At 32.7% G+C, this 12,873-nt stretch overlaps 2 protein-coding genes across 11 annotated transcripts; both read right to left on the reverse strand.

Moving 5' to 3' along the window:
- Window positions 1-214: 214 nt before the first annotated feature.
- LOC116120249 (14-3-3 protein 6-like) lies at window positions 215-2,696 on the reverse strand. Its single transcript, XM_031406194.1, has 4 exons — window positions 2,165-2,696; window positions 964-1,086; window positions 640-756; window positions 215-549 (listed from the first exon to the last, which is right to left on the reverse strand). The coding sequence occupies exons 1-4, from the start codon at window positions 2,648-2,650 to the stop codon at window positions 490-492; spliced, it is 786 nt and encodes a 261-aa protein (XP_031262054.1). The 5' UTR covers window positions 2,651-2,696; the 3' UTR covers window positions 215-489.
- Window positions 2,697-7,184: 4,488 nt separating this feature from the next.
- On the reverse strand, window positions 7,185-12,249 carry LOC116120297 (trafficking protein particle complex II-specific subunit 130 homolog). Of its 10 annotated transcripts, none has more exons than XR_004126524.1 (10): window positions 12,013-12,249; window positions 11,197-11,477; window positions 10,749-10,986; window positions 9,996-10,046; window positions 9,147-9,280; window positions 8,881-8,984; window positions 8,594-8,794; window positions 8,254-8,315; window positions 7,983-8,073; window positions 7,185-7,252 (listed from the first exon to the last, which is right to left on the reverse strand). XR_004126524.1 is itself a non-coding variant. In XM_031406253.1 (7 exons), exons 3-7 carry the CDS (start codon window positions 10,798-10,800, stop codon window positions 7,211-7,213), a joined length of 423 nt encoding a protein of 140 aa, XP_031262113.1. In that variant the 5' UTR covers window positions 10,801-10,986; window positions 11,197-11,480; window positions 12,013-12,249; the 3' UTR covers window positions 7,185-7,210. The 10 variants fall into 10 exon arrangements, 2 of the variants coding, with proteins under 2 accessions (XP_031262113.1, XP_031262114.1); XR_004126527.1 differs by having other exon boundaries at window positions 10,749-10,963; window positions 11,197-11,480; XR_004126526.1 differs by having other exon boundaries at window positions 8,895-8,984; window positions 11,197-11,480.
- Window positions 12,250-12,873: the final 624 nt, after the last annotated feature.

A 12,873-nucleotide genomic window follows, 5' to 3' on the forward strand; every position in this document is an offset into this window, starting at 1 on the left:
CACATGCACTCATCAAAATACCATATGGCCACAATTTAGCAAATTATTGTGACCTGTTCGTATTCGACCATCCTGATTCATCAACCGGGAAACAAATCAACTAAACAAGTTGACATACCTGATTTAAAACAGAGCAGAACATGCACAAAATCGAAGGACATGCAAGATATAATAAGAAGCAAAAACTATGTGCAAGTGTCAACCTGCATCAATCTTAAATTCAAACACACATATATTGAGCTAATAAATAGCTTGGTCATTAGTTCCTTTATTGCCAAGAAAACAATATGAGTAAGCACCCTAGATGCAATTAAAAAAATTGAACTCCCAAAGTACAATCACTTAAATATCGAGAAATTCCAGATCTATTTCAAGATTCATATCAACGCATGAACTCCTAAAAAGTCATAATCAAATGGGCAGTGGTACCAAGCAACTTCTCCAAACAAAAACAGAGAAGTGAAATACTCTTATAAAGAATAACTGCCTTCACTGCTGCTTCTCCTCCTCAGGTTTGGTTGCTTCTTTGATCTCGTCAGTTCCTTCATCCTATTCAAAAGAGAGCAAATATTCAGTAATTTTTCACTATTGAAACAGGGATGATTGGCGGAAGAAAAATAAATAGAGCAATGTTCACACCTGCATGTCTGAGGTCCACAAAGTGAGATTATCACGAAGAAGTTGCATTATCAAAGTGCTATCCTTGTATGAATCTTCTCCAAGTGTATCCAACTCTGAGATTGCTTCATCAAAGGCCTAATGCCAGCATGAAAGAATGTAAAGATCAGTAATTTTGAAGATCTGACCCTCAAACTTTTCTAGATATTGCTTGTACATCAGAGTAATCATTGTAGATCAAGTGCTATTCTTATCTACATATTGCTAGTAGATCGAGCCTTAAAACTTTTTTTAGAATGAGATAAAAGACAAGAAAACAAATTTTAAAAATTCAAATATTCTCACCTGTTTTGCAAGGTTACAAGCTCTATCAGGAGAATTCAGAATCTCATAGTAAAACACAGAGAAGTTCAGCGCCAGTCCTAGCCGGATAGGATGCGTTGGAGGCAGTTCAGCATTAGCAATTTCCTGCAAATGTAAAATTCAATAAAGGCAGAAATTCAATTTCAGAAAAAAATAAGAAAAAATCCAATAAATATCTCCTACACCACATATTTAACTCTAAGATTCTATGTCAAGGTCAGAGAGTAAAAAATACTTACATTTCAAAATGATTGATAACTCAAGAAATTATAAATATTGATAAGGCCACTGCACTCCAAACATAGTAATACATATAAAATAAAATAAAATAAAGGCTTCAATGTCAGTCAAAAAGTACCAATTAAAAAAGAGAGAAACACACTCACAAATATTGTCTAATAAAAAAGTACAACGTAGTTCATTGTCAAACCACACATATAGAACTGAGAACACAGCATTTGATGCAATCTACCTAACATTCAGAAGAAGTAAACAATATCAAAAAGCAGAGAACCCACATTGAATTATTTATAATAAAGAGCTCTAATAATGGATATGAGAGAAAAATTCATAATCAATTGATCATGTCGAAATAGATATTCAAAATAAATAAAACTATTCTAGCATAAGCAAACCAGAACAAATCAATGCAAGAAACTAGACTTGAAAAACAGTAAAAATAATTAATATTACTGAATTTTATGGCTCACACATCCCATCAAGCCAAAGCTCAACCATGAGCACTGAATAAGATACCTACTAAATCTGTGCCTAATCAATCCATTTTATTCATTTTTCCTATATTTTATTTCCCTAACATAACACTACTAGTCCTCTATTCTTATCCTATGTTCTTCCTGGTCAACTATAAAACGAGGAAACATACTAATCAAATACAAACTCAAATAAATTCAATCCTCAACTTATGCCCATAAAGTTATAATTTAACAAACATTAATAATAGCATATCCTCCCAACCAGCACCCGCAAAAAGCAAGAGACCAAGCAAAGGGTTAGCAAGATTAAACCAAGAATAAAGCTAGTCCTTCTCAATCATCATTCAAAACAATTCACAAAGAAAAAAAAAATCGATAATGCAATATCCAAAACAACTCAATAATAAAAAACAAACAAACAAAAAACACATTTAAAAATAAAAAGTGGATCGCAAGACAATAAAAACCTGCGCGGCTTTGTAAGCGTTGAGCGTATTCTCAGCCGCGACTTTCCTCTCATCGGCAGTCTTAAACTCAGCCAAGTAGCGATGATAATCTCCTTTCATCTTCAAATAAAAGACCTTAGAATCGGAAGAAGAAGCCGCGGGAACCAATTTATCATCCAACAATTTCAAGATCCCGCCACAGATCTCCGTCAATTCAGCCTCAATCTTGGATCTGTAGTCACGAATGAGCGACACGTGGTCCTGGTTGCCACGCGACTCCTCCTTCTGCTCGATGGAGGAGACGATGCGCCACGAAGCGCGGCGAGCGCCGATGACGTTCTTGTAGGCGACGGAGAGGAGATTACGCTCCTCGACGGTGAGTTCGTCAGTGGACGTAACGGAATCGACGACCTTTTCCATGTATTGGACCATCTCCTCGTAGCGCTCGGCCTGCTCAGCGAGCTTGGCCATGTAAACGTTTTCGTCACGGAGAGATGGGGCAGCCATTGTTGTTGTTGTTGTTATTGTTGTTTGGGGATTTGAGCGAGAGAGAGAGAGACACAGAGAGAGAGAGACCGAGTGGGTAAGGAATAAGGATGAGGAGAATTGGGGATTTTAATTATAGAGGGGAGGGTAATGGTGGAGACACCTAAGCAATGGACCCACCTAATTACATGGACCACTAGAGACATACAATTACTTTTGACTTTGGTTCTAACTCACGCCCTATTGGTTCTTTTTTATTATTTATTGGTCGAACGACTTGTGCATACCTAAGATTTATCGTAACGATAAGTTGGTACCTAAAAGGTTTTGAAACGACAAATAGGTACCTTCCGTCATATTCTGTTACTGATTTCTGTTTATTAATAGTGAAAAGACTAAAATGCCCTTCAAAGTTTCAATTTTAGTTTTTTATAAATTTAAAAATTTCTAAAAAACCTCCTAAGTTTTCTAATTTAATTAAACACCCCCATATATAAAAAGTTTGTTAAATAACAAAAACACCCCCAGTGCCAGATTCCGGCCACCATCGCGACGGATCTGCCCAGAAAAGGCAAGATCTGGCCGTCGAAGCAACAGCCAGATCTGGCCTTTTTCGGCCAGATCCGTGGCTGATCTGGTCAGAAAGGGCCAGATCTACTGCCAGATCTGGCCGTCGACGCCGCAGGTGGAGTTTTGCGATGTCGACGCCGGAAAAGGCCAGATCGACGCGTCACGACACAGATCCGACGGGTCTATGTCGTAACGCAACTTTCTGGCCAGATTCCGGCGGTGGTGGCCGGAATCTGGCACTGCAGGTGGCGGGGGTGTTTTTGTTATTTTACAAAATTTCTATACATTGGGGTATTTAGTTAAATTTGTAAACTTAGGGGGTTTTTTAGAAATTTATAAAAAACTAAAATTCAAACCTTTAAGGGCATTTTAGTCTTTTTACTATTAATAAACAGTAATAAACAGAAACCACTAACAGAACATGACGGAAGGTACCTATTTGTCGTTTCAAAACCTTTTAGGTACCAACTTGTCGTTACGACAAACTTTGGGTACGTGTAAGTCGTTCTCCCTTATTTATTACAGTCTGTTTGGAAGTACCTTAAAATAGAGATGATGAGAATACAATTTTTATGAAAAAGTTATTAAATGTTTTGTTAAAAAAATAAAAGTAGTTTTTAATATTAATTTATTAAAAAAGATTTTAACATACAATAATAAATCAAGTTAAATTTATAAAATATAGTTAAGATATTTTTAAATTTTTAATACTTTAAATAAGTTTAAAAAGAGCTTATGGTTTTAAGCTTTTTCATAAGTTGTAAAATAGTTTAATTAAAATCTTATAAATATTTTTGAAATGCAACTAAACATTCCAAAAAAAAAAACTTTCAAAAGTGATTATAACTTTAAATAAGCTCTTTTGGCTTGTTGAAACACTGATCAAATAAACTTTTATTATAAAATAATCATAAATTAGATTTTTTTTTTTTTTTTAATGATCAGGGGTGTCCGGGTCAGTTTACGTGCATCTCAACTACCCCCCTGAGACTTTATAACTATCAGCTAGATAAGAGTTTCAGTGGATATTCCTATTAACATACGAGGAAGGACTGGATAACAAACTTTGATTTTTTTCTTTGTTTTAAATCCAATCTAATTATATTATCAAATGGATTATAACATTTTCAATTGAAGATTGAATTGATATTGAAACCAATCCAATATGTAACAATTGAAATCTAGTTTGCGGATTCAATTTAAATTCAATAATACTTCGTATATAATCTTCTTGTATAAACTATTGATGTGTTATAAAATAATTAAATGGAATAATTTTCATATATGCATTGATTGATTTAAGATATAATATATTCAATTTCATTTAATACAATACAATAAATTTTCATAACGATTTCATATTAAAATAATTTATAGAAAACAAGATGGACAATGAAAAAATAAATTGAAAAATATGAATAGAGATTGGACCTTTTCAATTTGGTATATTGATGAGAAGTTTGTTGATTCCTTTTGTTTGTTTGGATATGGAAATGACGTGACTTGTTTATTTAATTTATGGTATGGACTATTTATTATATAGTTGAAATGTTCAATTTACGGGGGCCTACTTTACGAAAAAGGTTTTTGGTTCAATTTGTTTTATCCGTGTGATGCGTTTTCAACTGTTGACTATTTTGTTTTTATACAAACCAATCTATTATTTAATAAAATCAATTATTAACCGTTAAGAATTAATATTACAGTTGAGTTAAAAAGAAAAAGAAAAATCAGGCAAAGAAAGATCTGCATACAAAACTATGTTTTGCTTCACATAATTGCATTGTACTAAAAGGCGGGATGGCACTAATCGACATAATTTTCACATCAGGTGAGGAACGAAGCAGTGAAAGATTTTTTTGTCTTTGATGAAAGATTGGAGAAAATTGTGCCAGCAATTTTTAGTTTGAACTCAGTTAGTAAAATAGAGAAAGAGGAAGAAGAGATGAAAAAGAAAACGATAAAGCCTTTCTAAAATTTTTGAAGTGGTGAGATTATTAGCTGTTTGTGATAATGATCCTAATAGAGTGAAGAAACTCATAGTGTATTTTAAGGTATTCTACATTTCATTTGAAAAAAATTGACCACGTGTCATGTTTATTATATTGTGTTTGTTGTTAAACTCTTTATATAGCATATTTCATCACTGATCAAATTATTCACTAATCTTAAAGATATGATTCTATAGAGCTAAAGACATAGTAAGATTATTCTGGTTATTTCATATTTTTTCACCCATATCTTTATGATCTGTTTTGGTGTATTAAACTTGTTATTTTTTGTCATTTCTAGATCATCAAAGACTATGCAAATCTTATTGATAAAAGAATAGTGTTTCTCTCAGATGTTAAAGATGACAATCCACTAAATTATACTTTTATCTAAAGTAAACGTTGCTCAAATTGCCCTAAATATAAGAGGATTGCATTGTGCTTCCTTTAATTATTCTCTCAATTTTTTGGCTCAATTGTTTATTCATATCAACATAGAGGATTATAACTAATTCAGTTGACAATGCAAATGAACTTAAAAGAAAAAAGAGAAAAATTTTCCCCGCTGTAACTTGTATTATGATATGAAATACACATTGTCAAATCTAGCGTTTATAAACATAATCATAGGCAATTTATTTTGTTCCTACAATATGGAATTTTTCATTATTTATTTATTGTTCATTTAATTGATGTTATTTGCTTCATTAACTCAAAAATTGATAAAAAAAAGATAGTGATACAATGTCTATTTCAAGTGAGAGTGGTTCAAACAACACCTTTGAAAATTTTGAGTCGCGTTTTCTAGCTATGGTACCATGTCTACTGGTGTATGCATTGGTGCATCATTATCCAAAGTAAAACTAGTAACTTTAAGTAGATAATTGAAATTTGATGATATTTTACATTAGCTTTTAGTGAAAGAATTTGCATTATGTCAATATAAAGGATATTTCTTTTTAATTAATTTGAAGCATGTTGATTCCTTATTGTGTTTAATGTCGAGGTAGGCTATTGACGTAAATAGTACTGCATGTAAACGTTTGAAATACAATCATCTCGAGACACAAGTATAGTGTGTCCTTTTAAATTATTGCTCTTAATTGTTCGTATGCTGAAGATTTGTTTGGTTAAGTTTGATATCTCATCCTTTTTTGGATGATCCATGGAAGATTTTTTGTATTTGTTGAAGGAATGGGAAAAATTGTGTCAGCAATTCTGATTTTTTGTGTCAGAACAGAGTTTAAACTCAATTAGCGAAAAAGAATAAGAGGAAAAAGATGATGATGAAGAAGAAAACGATAAAGCCTCTCCAATATTTCTGATGAGGATTTTGAAGTGGAGTTGTTATTAGCTGTTTGTTATAGTGATCCTAACAAAGTGAAGAAACCCAGAGTGTATTTTAAGGTATTCTACATTTCATTTCGAAAAGACTGGCCATATGTCATATTTGTTCTATTGTCTTTGTTGTTAAGCTCTTTATATGACATGTTTCCATCACTTATCAATAGAACAAATAAGACACGTGACTAGTCTTTGACCAGTGATGAAAGATGTCATATAGAGTTTAACAATAAAGACAATAGAGCAAATAAGACACGTGACCAGTCTTTTCCAAATGAAATGTAGAATACCTTAAAATACACTCTAGGTTTCTTCACTTTGTTAGGATCACCATAACAAATAACCAATAACAACTCCACTTCAAAATTCTCATCAGAAATATTAGAAAGACTTTATTGTTTTCTTCTTCATCATCTTCCTCTTCCTTTTCTTCTTCTTTGCTAACTAAGTTCAAACTCTGCTCTAGCTTTTTATCTGAAACAGAAAATCAGAATTGCTGACACAACTTTTCCCATTCCTTCAACAAAGACAAAAAATCTTCTACTGCTTCATACCTCACCTGCTTATCAAAAAAATGAAGAAATATCAAACTTAACCGAAAAAATATTCTATAGACGAACAATTAAGAGTACTAATTTAAATTGAAACTACACCTGTGTCTCGAGACGATTGTTTTTCAAACTTTTACTGAATCCATTTTTGTGTCAACAGCCCACCTCTACATTAAAAACAATAAAGAATCAACATGCTTCCAATAAGTTAAAAAGTAATATCTTCAAGATTGACATAATGCAAATCCTTTCACTAAATGCTAATGGAAATATCATCAGATTTCAATTATTTACTTATAATTACTAGTTTTACTCCAGATAATGATGCACCAATCACTACTTTAAAAAACTCCTTTCTTAATGGGTAATAACTGTTAAGAAATGTGTTTTTTGACAGTTTTTCACCCATCATTGAAACCCCTATCAAAAAAAGGTGGTGACCATTTTTGAATTGTCACAAATTTCTTGACTGATACTTGACAGTTATAAACTGTCAAAGATTTGACCGAATTTTAACCAATCCTTATTAGTCTTCGAATTGTCAAGAATTTTTTTCGTTAAGTATTTTTTTTTTTAAATATATATATCTATTTGTAATTAGTTTATTTTCCATATTATTACCAATTAAATAATACAATAATGCAATGAAAATCTTCATAATATTCCTCAACCAACAACAATTATCACAATTCATAAATAAATTTAAACATTCAACAATGTTTCAATTAATTTAGTAAACGAAATTCAACAAAAGTGGTATATCATCCAACAAAAGTTTAATCCATATTTTTCCATCATTGATGCTTTGACATTAAAGAAAAAATCAACAACTAAAAGAAGTTTGATACGTAAATTACCCATTCTCCTCTTACTTGCATCTATCATTTAAGAACTTACCTTTTCTTTAGCAAACACTTCAAAGGAAGCATCAGGTGGAACTGAAGGCCAAATTGATGGTTTAAGCCAAGGTAGCAAGTTGAGAGAGGCACTGATCAAAGGAAGAGGAAATAAATTAAACAGATGAATGATAAAGCGACAAGAAGGTCAAAATTCAACACGTTTAAAGATAATTTATCTTCTGTCACAAGGTCAAGCTTATAGAATGGTATAACCAACAACCATAATAGAAGGCTCAAATTGATATCAATCTTAAATAATTAATTCATACCGGTTGACAGAGTTTCTTTCTATATCTGATCCATATCCAATTAGGAATATAGGCCTCATGAACTGCCATAATCATAAACCCACTTAAACAATATTTCTATATATAAGGTTCAAAGAGAAAAAGAAAAAAAAAAAAACAAGTTTCACAGTCCATAATGGTGTGAAATTCTACAAAATATATTCAGAGAAAGATGCTGGTATTGCCAGAATTTCTGGCCCTATTATCAGTTGAAAAATGAATCAATCACTTTAAAGTGAAGATAGAAAACATTAGCATCATAAAGAAAACTGATATCAAATACCAAATATGATGATTCATTATGAAGTGCTATAAAAATTACCTTAACTCTACATAAAGAATATAAATCACCAAAGAGCCGATGAAACTCCTTTTTTATATGAAGTACTGCAAGTCCTTCATTATAATGAGAAAAGGTTGCACTGATTAAAGCCAAGCACACAGTAATTACCCAAACTTCTCGCATGCAGAAAGGTTATATGTTCTAGAAGAACTCCAAGAGGAGTGAAAGAAAAGAGTAGAACTGCATGATCAGAACTAATACTCCTTAACAAGTGCTTAATATACAACATTATAAATTAACTAAATGAACAAAAAGATATTAGATACCTGATATTAGATACCTCATGTTGTGCCAGAGACTTTGAAAAGATAATTATAAATAAATAACCTCTTGATGCAACCTCAAAGGGACGATTCAACTTGAATAAAAGCTGCAAATTAACATAAATCATTGATGATAAGGCTTTCAAGCTAATCAAAAATGAAAAACCTCTTTATCCAACCTCATGTTGAGCTTAACAAGTGCAGTTCAATCATAAATAACTTAATACAACCAATTTAAGGTTGAACAAGAAATTCCTAATCTTGCATACCTTTGATTGACAAGCAAATAGATACTGTCTAAATTCAAATTCCATGAATGAGTCATCTTGAACAATTTGTGTCAATGGTTTATTTGCAGGATTAAGAAGTGCCACAAATTCACTCTGTTTCCCAGTCACATTAACTGCATAAAATTGGAATAAAATATGAATACTTGAGAAGAAGGCTGAAAAAGAAAAGAAGGTACTGCTTTTACAAATAAAGAGAAGCATAAAAGGTTATTGGTATGAAATTGCGACAGAAACATGTAACATGCCTAGATTTCAAACTATCATACAAATTTCTTGAACTCTGGAACATTGAACAACTTTTGAAGAACAACACTAAAGCAGTTTCAACTATTAAAAAAAAACTAGGATATGTTTAAAAACTATTATCTAGAAACCTTATAATGTAGAACATTAAGCTTGCAAACAAAACATAACTTGCAAATTTTGCAAGTACATATTACTTTCCACATAACAAAAGTTGCATCCCTGTAAATTTTTATCTATATAATAGCATATCTAAAACTTCAAAATATGTTCCTTTGTATTAAATTTTAGGCAAATGTATTTTGCTGACGCATTAATATGTTCCAGCCTATACTGACGACGGAGCTATACCAGTGCAGCAAAATAATACTAACAGAAATACTTAAGTCCACGATCTTCAATTCACACCATCCCTCGCCTTCTACAATTGCCATAAGGTATGTCCTAATTCATTGCATAAGTACATTCAATAACAAGCCTTTAAGGAATCAATCATCATTTTGTTGTTTGTTTGCTATAAAGTATTTCCTAATTCATTTCATGAGTACAACTATCAACTAAATCTATAAAAACAAGCCTCCTCACCCAGGTTAGCTCTTCAAATGCATCCACGTCTCTTGTTGTGAAAAAAGCAAGCTACATAACAGGTGAATACACTATTTAAAGTCACTTTACCAGTGAAACAATATCAGCAACAAAAGACAAAACAATAACCAGTATCAGCAACAAAAGCCAAAACAATAAGCATGAAGATGGAGCTTCTAATATGCTTTACACGATAGTAATGATGCTATCTGATAGGAAACTAGACATTCCAGGAGATTCAGAGGAGGGCAGCAAGGGAATTACACAGCCTAGCAGCAAGGTGTACGTGAGGAAGAATAAAAGTGGATTAGAAGGCCACATGGGAGCTGCTTAAAAAGGAATATTTAGACGTGGCACCAGATTAGCAAAGGAGTTTGTTAGGCCTACAGACTAGTAGAATAAGTTTGTTAAGATAATTGGGTATTAGAAGGTTACGAAAGATGTACAAGGTATGGGATTATTCACAAAGTTGTATTGGGAGGGTCCTAGCTCCTCGAAGTGCTAGAGTTATCTTTCTTTTCATTTTCTGCATTCTGTTCTTCTTCATTTTCCATTAAAGTTCTCAGTACTGGAACATTCAGTTCTGCAGATTATTAATACAAATATCAGAGCATTATTCAGTGTTTACTCTTGTTCTTTGTGTGAGTTGAGTGGGTTGAGGGTGAATCAATCAGGTTCCTATCACTATCCCTTTGGAATAGGAAGAAATTTGTGAGAGTTACACACAACATTAGTAAATATTTGGACAATTACCTATGATCAACATTTCTGTAGCACGTGGCATCCAAACAGAGAGCTTCTTCATCTTTTAGAACTCCTTTTGAAGCCCAATATGCATCCAGTAAAACCGGACAGTTATGGTTCTTGGTGTTCCTCTCATACAACTCTGTGATGGTTAGAATTTCTCCAACAAACTCACACACAAAAGCACCTTTTTGCAGCTTCTCTAGAGTTCCAGGCCCCCAACCCTTTCCATCAGGAGTAAAAAACACTTAACATGTAAAAGAAATCAGCCATTTAATACACATGTAACTAAAAAGGATATCCATAAGAATAAGTAAACAGTGATGAGTGTCATTATAACTCCAATTTGAAGAGAACTGTATGATGAGCAATTCATGAAACATTTTCAATAGTTTAGCTATTACTAGTGTTAAACATAAAACTGAGGGCAAAAACTTTGAGAAGAGGGGGATAAAACCTGCAGTTTGCAATTTATGCCACGCTGCCCCACACGATTGCCACACTGTCTGTAACAGCCACATTTGCTCCAACATTCCTTTATAATATTTCTCTTCAAGTGACCCTTACATGGTTCTATAATACCTTCATTTCTTGATCTTTCAAGTGGGCAACATTTACAATTCAAGAGGCATTGTTGTTGAGGATCCCGAGTCATTGAGATATACTCATCTAAGAACTCTTTATCTAGAAGGCCTTCTGAGGAGTAAACATAATTCCCACTTTGGAGTGCACAAGGTACTGCTGATGATAGACAATCACCAAAACAAGAGGAACAACAATTCTCATCACCAATCCGATAAAGAGAGACATTTACACAAGCATTTTGGAACACCAAATTTTGGGATAAATAGTGGAATGGCAATAGACGCTCATTGGTAATTTCATTAATCCAAGGAATTACAACAAAATGAAATGTGTTTAAACAACCTAAAATACATATAATTTATTGCATGTTTCTGAAAAATGATGATTGATTCCTTAAAAAACAATAATAATCTCCTTGAGCACTTTATTCGATTACAAAATCTTTTATACTGTAAAATCCTTTTTCTTTCATTGAAAGACAAATCAAGAAGCATGTGGGCATAAATCAACAAGTTCAAATATAACATTTAATGTCCATCATCTAGCTTCCAGGAATCTGAGATCAAAGTAATGATTTGTAATCTCAAATCCATTACTGATATCAAAATGCCAGGAATAAAAATTAAATTTTAAATTAAAAAAAATTAATTAGAATAAGCAAATCACCCACTAGACAACGGAAACTCACTGGAATTTATGGAGACGAAGAGCCGAACGGATGGAGAAGTCCAGATTCCAGCCATCAAATGGAGAAGACGAGGCGAACCGAGTGGAGAAGTGAAAGTTTTCAGGCAGAAATTGAAGAAGCAGAGGCGGACGGAGTGGAGAGCAATGGCGTCGTCGGCGGTGGGGTTTTGTGGTTTGGGGATTTTCTGTAGAAAGTGACGAGGACTGTAGTAATTGGGAGTTATAATTTTTTTTTTTTAACTTGTAAGGGTTCAAACAGTTTTTTCATTTTGGGTGTGTATATATATATATTAGCCGGGTTTGGGGCTTGATTTTCTTTAATTTTAGATTTATAATCTTTTTAAATTAAATTGTTTTTTTTTTAATTTTAACGAAAAATTGTTTACTTTTTAATTTTTTTAAATAAAATCGGAAATTTGATTTTCTTTACTTCTATGGACCAAAATCGAACCGGTTTTCCGGATAACCACTTTGGTTCCCAATTCGATTCGGTTTCCACATTTTTTTGAATACCCTTACATTTGGGTGTTGGGAATATGCCCCAACAAGAACTCACTGAAGTTAACAAACTTCATCGAAATAGGCACGGAGTACACGCCAGAGTCATTGAGCGAGTCATGTCTACTGAATAGGAGTGGTAGAAACGAAAACTTTTTTTCCAGTGTCAGAATATGTCAACTATGAGGATTTGCAAAAATGAGTTAAATAGGGGATAAGCATAAGTTTTAAGGAAAAAATTGTGGGAAAAGTGAATGAAAATTGGTGGCAAAAAATGGGCGAGAAAAGTTTTAGGCAATTTTTTTGTTTTTGTTTTTTATATACTTAATCTTTGATAGCTAAAAATTATCAAGGATTGAGACTA

Source organism: Pistacia vera, unplaced genomic scaffold, assembly GCF_008641045.1.
Source record: "Pistacia vera cultivar Batoury unplaced genomic scaffold, PisVer_v2 Contig93, whole genome shotgun sequence".
Taxonomy (NCBI): Eukaryota; Viridiplantae; Streptophyta; class Magnoliopsida; order Sapindales; family Anacardiaceae; genus Pistacia; species Pistacia vera.